Raw genomic sequence first — 7,205 nt, forward strand, 5'->3', positions numbered from 1 at the left:
CAGGATCCATCCCTGGCTCTTATCCCTGTTGTTTTATAGATATGAAGAGTAAGTTTGTAAAAACTAAAGTACAAAAGCTGAATAGTTCAAAGGGGAAGTGAAACGGAGGTGACTCTAATCTTCAGCAACTGTAGTAACCATAGCTGCTCCCACTCTAATTTTGTTCGGATGTGACAGTTTCACCCGCTTCTCCAGGGCGCATCCCAGTTTCCTTTCCCCTGCGTCACACCAGGGTGCCCTGCTCAGGATTGACTCCAGGTTAGGCACAGGGAGCACAGTGCTGAGGGCCTGCGATGCCCTAGAGCCCCATGAAGATGGTTTTTTCCTTTAAAATTAGAAGAAAAAACCCCAAACTTTTAGGGTAGGAGAAAATGTTTCGAATTTTAATCCAGCCTGGGTTACATTTGTCTTTGTACCAATACAGTCATAAAATATGATTTTTAGTATTTTGATGGAGGACTGTGCCCCTGAAAACAACAGTGCCAACAAATCAGAATGCAGCCTGGTCACTGCTGATTCTAACTTTCATCTGGTTGTGCTACCTGAATATCTATCTGCCTTCCCCAAAATCTCTGTGACCCTCGAGAATAACAATTGACATTTAATACACATTTTTGAGCACACAGTGAACTAAATTTTGGGGATTCAAAAATAAAAGACATGCTTTCTTCCTGCTAGAGGGTGCTCAGGTTGCTGATGGAAAGAAAATGGTGCAGGAAAGCAGGACCATTGCTGAGCGGAGTAGTGGATCCGGCTGAGGTTGAAACTATAAAAGTGAATTAGTTCCCATTGGCCCAGCAGTGTGGTCTTCTTTAACAACAGCCTGCAGCCCAGGACAAGTACCAGATGAAAGGAATAATTGCACATATTCATGTTGGAAAAAGGAGTCAAGAAGATTGCAAGAGGCTTTGCTGGAGGGCCTTTTAAGTGATCATCCAAGGCAGTCATGCTGGGTAGGACTGAGAAATAGATACACTTGGAGAGCAGGACATTGGGGTGAAGGGGTTGGAGGTCATAATGTGGTCAAAACACACCGAATGAGAGAAGTTGGCTAAAAAGTTGGTAACTAAGCAGAAACTTCAAAAAAGAATTAGAGGTGTCTGGGAAATCCTAAAAGATAAACTTAATTTCAGGGAGAAAAACAGACCCCTGCAAAGACCAAGGAACACAAAATGATGACATTGTTTGGTTTGATTGGCAGATGAGGTATTTGAGGAGGGTGTTAGAGATCCCCATCACAGAACGCATCACTGAGGACCAGTGTTTGCTCCTGCACTCACCTGGCTCTCCCCCAGTCAATGAGCACCTTGACAACAGAGGTCATGCCCATTGGTGTTTTACTCCTTGCCTTCCGCAATGTCTGACACCTTGTTGATGTTCATTAGGTGAGAAAGGAAGGAAAGAGGAAACGGTAAAGGGCTCATATCTGTCTTGATGAAATTGTCCAGTTAGGCTCATTTGGGTGGAGTCATACACTTTCTTTTACCACATAATACTTAGAAGAGCTTCTTTTAAAGTAATAATATCTTGTGTATTTTTCCTGGATTGAAGAAGAAGGAGAAGCAGGTGGAGAAGGGAGGGAGAGGGGAGGGGTACAGATGGGGAAGAGGAGGAGGAACCCCTATGTACAAAAAGTCCTGTCCTGGGCCAGTCTTGAGGAGAAAGGAACCACAATGAATGTGTGTTTAACTGATAAAAGAATTGAGAGAGAAAACTTATGAAACCAACAGAAATAAACTGAATCCCTGGGGAAAAAAGCTAAATATGACCATTCTTCCTTCTTTCATTCAACTACAGTATTTATCATAAACTTACGATGTGCCTTGTGCTGAGCTAGGCACGCAGGGAGTAGCAAGAAGCAGGCCTGTGAAATCCTGCCCTCGTGGAGCATAGGTTAGAGTGGAAAGAGAAGGACTGTAACCAGACAACCACCAGTGCTGAGGAGAGGAAGCAGCTGCTGGGCATTTTGCCAGGAGACTGCCAGCGATGGAGTTCCTGATATTTGAGAGTCAGTTTCTTCTGTCGCTTGGTTTAATATGGTTCTCTTCTCTCCCTGTTTTCCACCTTTCTGCTCATGGCCCTCACTCATCAGCTGACCACATTGCCTTCTACGGTGCAGAATTCTACCAGTCTTATGGTCCCTCCGGCCAGTACATCTTTGAATTTGATGGAGACGAGGAGTTCTACGTGGACCTGGAGAGGAAGGAGACTGTCTGGCGGCTGCCTGTCTTTAGTGAATTTACAAGTTTTGACCCACAGGGTGGACTGAGAAACATAGCTATAGACAAACATAACATTGACATCTTGAGTAAACGCTCCAACTACACTGCAGCTACCAATGGTGTGTGCCCAGCCCTGCCATCTTCCTAAGTCTGCCCCTTCACACGAGCTCTCACTCCCTCCTTCCCCGTGGTGGATACTGGTCACTACTCTATAATGTTCTGTTTTCCAAGGAGTCTTCAGATCTTCTCGTAATAATTACTGAACACTCACCCCCTCCCATCCCCAAATTGCCTATTTCCATGTAATACAAGGATCCTTACTCCAGTAACACAATCCTGAATCCTTCAAGGACGGCCCCAGACCTGCTACCTCAATACGCGGCTTCACAGAGGGAAGGGCATGGGGATAAAGTGTATTGTGGTTCCCAAGCAGGAGGGCAACAGCTCTTCCTCTATCAGATGGGACAATTTTGGTGGGAGGGCCCCTCCCCCCTCTCCCCTCCACCCTTTCCCCTACCCCTTCCCAGATGCTTTGTGGAACCTCAGGGCAGATCTATTCGCAGGTCCTATCAGTGCTGTTTCCTCACCACAGAGGTTCCTGAGGTGACTGTGTTCCCCAAGTCCCCGGTGACGCTGGGCCAGCCCAACACCCTCATCTGCCTGGTGGACAACATCTTCCCTCCTGTGATCAACATCACATGGCTGAGCAATGGGCACCCAGTCACAGAGGGGGTTTTTGAGACCAGCTTCCTGTCCAAGGATGATCATTCCTTCTTGAAGATGAGTTACCTCACCTTCCTCCCTTCTGCTGACAACATATACGACTGCAAGGTGGAGCACTGGGGCCTGGACCAGCCGCTTCTGAAGCACTGGGGTAGGTGTGAGCTCCACCCCTTTTGGTACCTTCTTTTCTCTGCCTTATCAGAGCATCCTGCCTCTCACCCCCTAACTCTCATGGCCCTGAACTAACACTTCAAAGGTTCCTGATGATAGACTTTGCCCTCCTCTCTAAGCCCCGGTCTTTGGACCGCCCCTTCCCCCGCCCCGCACCCCGCAACCATTCCGTCCCAGGTACCTGCTAGAAACGCCCTGTCTTCTGACCTCACAACTTCACTTCCTCAGAGCCTGAGATTCCAACCCCCATGTCAGAGCTGACGGAGACCGTGGTCTGCGCCCTGGGGCTGGCCGTGGGCCTTGTGGGCGTCGTGGTGGGCACCGTCCTCATTATCAAAGGCCTGCGCTCTGGTGGTGCCTCCAGACGCCCAGGGCCCTTATGAAAGGAAGGTAAGGATTCAGATTTATAAAATCAGGAAAGTGGGGGAGGTTGTGAACACAAATGTGGTTGGAAAGATGATGGCACAGAAGCCCCCTAGAACATCCACCGAGGACCCATCAATCTCATGTCTGTCTTATTGCAGGTACATCGCCCATCTACAAGGGCAGAAAAGTGGACGTGCTGATGCCCAGTGCTGTTTTCTGGTCCAGAGCATCATATTCCTTCTTTCCTCCTACACTCCTCTCACTGCTTCTCTGGGGTTTAAGGTGCTGTGTCCCCTCACATCTCACATACCCCTCAGAATGCTCCCCCAACCTCCAAATGTTTTTTCATTTCTCAATTGTTGCCTATTATGGGATTCCTGGAGTAGCCTGCCCACTACCTAATCCCTCAGTGACCCTGAGCTAATAATATCTCCATGGAAGCAATAAACCTTCTTTATGAGTTTTTTACTGAACTTTTTCCGGTCTTTCATCTCAGGATTGACTAGGACCACGGCCCTTTATGCTTCAGGCCCATTAACCTCATTTCCCAGATCATGATTCATTCCCAGTAACACAAAAGAAAACAGTACAACCTGATAAATATTTTGATATCTGAGCTGAGGATAATATTTCTCTCTTCCTTGTGTTCCCACCTTTGGCCACTGGCACTCCCCTCCCCGCAATTGAGGCATCAATGAAGGTAATATATGCCCTGTGCCCTTGGTATAGATTTGTTATGAGAGAAATACAAAAACCAAGAAATAAATCTGTATTCATTTTAATATAGCTCTTAAAATTTATACCAGAGAAATAAGTTAGTAGAAAGAAATTTTGAATCTCAGAATTACCAGAAGTCAAAATTTGTTCCCCAAACTTTAAATTTGTGAAGAACAAATGATGACAGTAAAAGCTTTCTTCTCCTCTCCTCACCCTTGAGGAGATAAGAATTCTCTAGGCAGGAAAGGAAATGGAATTCAGTTAGGAGAGCATTAGAATAAGACAATAAAGTGGGTACCTGAGAAGGACCCAATACTGTGTCCTTACTTACGGTTAGTAACAAGGGGAAAAGGGATGGGAGTAGAAACCACAGACNAGACCACCTAGGGCAGAGGATGATCCTAAACAGAGCTCTGATTCTGGGGGCCCTCGCCCTGACCACCGTGATGAGCCCCTCTGGAGGTGACAACATTGTGGGTGAGTGCATGGTTGAGGGGTGTGGAGACTGGAACTGAGGAACAGGGAACTGGAGGGGCAGGAGAGGGAGAGATTGGTATAGAATTAGTAGGGACTCCTCAAAGATGTTCTCAATATTAAGCAGATCTAAAAATTATGGCAGCTCCCCCTTCAGGAACCCGGGGTCCCAGCCCACCCTCTTTGCTGCCTGTGCTGTTGCACACCTGACTGAGGACATTCTTCTGTTTCTAATATGGACCCAGTGAGTACAGCCTGAAGGGCTCTGTGGCATTCAGTCATGATTACCTCAGAGATTAGGGCTGTCTTCACGAGTGGATGTTTTATTACTAAAAATTCATTAACGATTGCTCCCCAATGTCTTCGAACAACATTTAAAGGTTTTGTATACATATCCTCCTGTAGTTTACCTTGGGGTAAAGAGTCCCACAAATGATGTATACTGTGTAGATATACAAGGGTCCTTTACTTTGTCTCAGGTTTACATACATTTCCGTGGTGGGAGCTGGCACAGGTGAGGAGTGGGTAAGTGAACCCAGCTGGCTGAAGGCCTGCAGACAAGTCACTTTACCACGGGCCTCACTTATCTCAGTTACCTCACATATGCCACCTCACAAATAATCAAATAAAATAGGTGTGTAGACATACTTTCTAAATAATGAAGACATAAATGTCAGTGGTTATTCTTGTTTTCAAATTATTACTATCACAGGTATAACTTCATAATTTTGTTCTTTAACAAAGGAGGGAATATCTTTATTTTTATTTTAAAATTGAGAACTTCATGATGACTTAGTGAGTTAATTCTATTATTCTGAAATCACCAGCCCAAATTGCCGGCCTTTCACTCCATCTATGGAAGTCCTGTAAGAGGAGGAATGGGCAAGGCCGGAGTGATCACTTGGTCCCCTCTGCCTTTAATGTCCACCTCCTTCTACCCTCTCTTCATACGTTCCTTTCTCCTCCTTTCCTTCCAGGATCCATCCCCGGCTCTTATCCCCGTTGTTTTATAGATATGAAGAGTAAGTTTGTAAAAACTAAAGTACAAAAGCCGAATAGTTCAAAGGGGAAGTGAAATGGAGGTGACTCTAATGGTCAGCAACTGTAGTAACCATAGCTGCTCCCATTCTAATTTTTTTCGTCAGTGACAGTTTCCCCTGCTTCTCCAGGGCACGTCCCAGTTTCCTTTCCCCTGAGTCACACCAGGGTGCCCTGCTCAGGCTTGGCTCCAGGTTAGGCACAGGGAGCACAGTGCCAAGGGCCCGTGATGCTCTAGAGCCCCATGAAGATGGTTTTTTGCTTTAAAATTAGAAGAAAATAACAAACTTTTAGGGTAGGAGAAAATGTTTTGAATTTTAATCCAGCCTGGGTTACATTTGTCTTTGTACCAATACAGTCATAAAATATGATTTTTAATATTTTGATGGAGGACTGTGCCCACAAGTCAGAATGCAGCCTGGTCACTGCTGATTCTAACTTTCATCTGGTTGTGCTACCTGAATATCTGTCAGTCTTCCCCAAAATCTCTGTGACCCTCGAGAATAACAATTGACATTTAATACACATGTTTGAGCACACAGTGAACTAAATTTTGGGGATTTAAAAATAAGACATGCTAGAGGGTGCTCCGATGGCTGATGGAAAGAAAATGGTGCAGGAAAGCAGGACCATTGCTGAGCGGGGCAGTGGACCCGGCTGAGGCTGAAACTGTAAAAGTGAATTAGTTCCCGTTGGCCCAGCAGCATGGTGTTTTTTATTGACAGCCTGCAGCCCAGGATAAGTACCAGATGAAAGGAATAATTGCACATACTCGTGTTGGAAAAGGAGTCAAGAAGATTGCAAGAGGCTTTGCTGGAAGGTCTCTTAAGTGACCATCCAAGGCAGTCATGCTGGGTAGGACTGAGAAACAGTTACACTTGGAAAGCAGGACATTGGGGTGGAGGGGTTGGAGGTCATAATGTGGTCAAAATATGTGGAATGAGAGAACTCAGCTAAAAAGTTGGTAACTAAGCAGAAACTTCAAGAATGAATTAGAGATTCCTGGGAAATCTAAAAGATAACTTCATTTCAGGGAGAAAAGCAGACCTGCAAAGACCAAGGAGCATAAAATGATGACATTGTTTGGTTTGATTGGCTGATGAGGTATTTGAGGAAGGTGTTAGAGATCCCCATCACAGAACAGACACTGAGGACCAGTGTTTGCTCCTGCTCTCACCTGACTCATCCCCAGTCAATGAGCACCTTAACGGCAGCAGTCATGCCCTTTGGTGTTTTACTCCTTGCCTTCCGCAATGTCTGACACCTTGTTGATGTTCAGTATGTGAGAAAGGAAGGAAAGAGGAAATGGTAACAGGCTCATATCTGTCCTGATGAAATTGTCCTGTTAGGCTCGTCTGGGTGGAGTCATGCCACGCTGGCTGCCATTCTGCTTTGGCATCCTCAGTACATTTTTATTTTTCAATTTCTGAAAATATTTGAAGCTCTACATAGCATCGCTAAATATGAAAGAAATTGCATAATGGATGAAATCCT

General features: G+C 45.6%; 1 protein-coding gene across 2 annotated transcripts in view; it reads left to right on the plus strand.

The window, feature by feature from the left end:
• Positions 1–1,614: 1,614 nt before the first annotated feature.
• Positions 1,615–7,205, plus strand: part of LOC109377862 (H-2 class II histocompatibility antigen, A-F alpha chain-like) — a 144,080-nt gene continuing 138,489 nt past the window's right edge. Inside the window, exons 1-4 of one of the 2 annotated variants that reach the window (XM_019634346.1) lie at positions 1,615–2,341; positions 2,815–3,096; positions 3,345–3,506; positions 3,641–3,955. In XM_019634346.1, the coding sequence (XP_019489891.1) occupies positions 1,987–2,341; positions 2,815–3,096; positions 3,345–3,499 (792 nt within the window). In that variant the 5' untranslated portion in view covers positions 1,615–1,986 and the 3' untranslated portion in view covers positions 3,500–3,506; positions 3,641–3,955. Of the gene's footprint in view, positions 2,342–2,814; positions 3,097–3,344; positions 3,507–3,640; positions 3,956–7,205 lie in introns of those variants that run through there. The other variant, XM_019634345.1, reaches the window with a different exon arrangement.

This window comes from Hipposideros armiger, unplaced genomic scaffold, assembly GCF_001890085.2.
Source record: "Hipposideros armiger isolate ML-2016 unplaced genomic scaffold, ASM189008v1 scaffold_1589, whole genome shotgun sequence".
Taxonomy (NCBI): domain Eukaryota; kingdom Metazoa; phylum Chordata; class Mammalia; order Chiroptera; family Hipposideridae; genus Hipposideros; species Hipposideros armiger.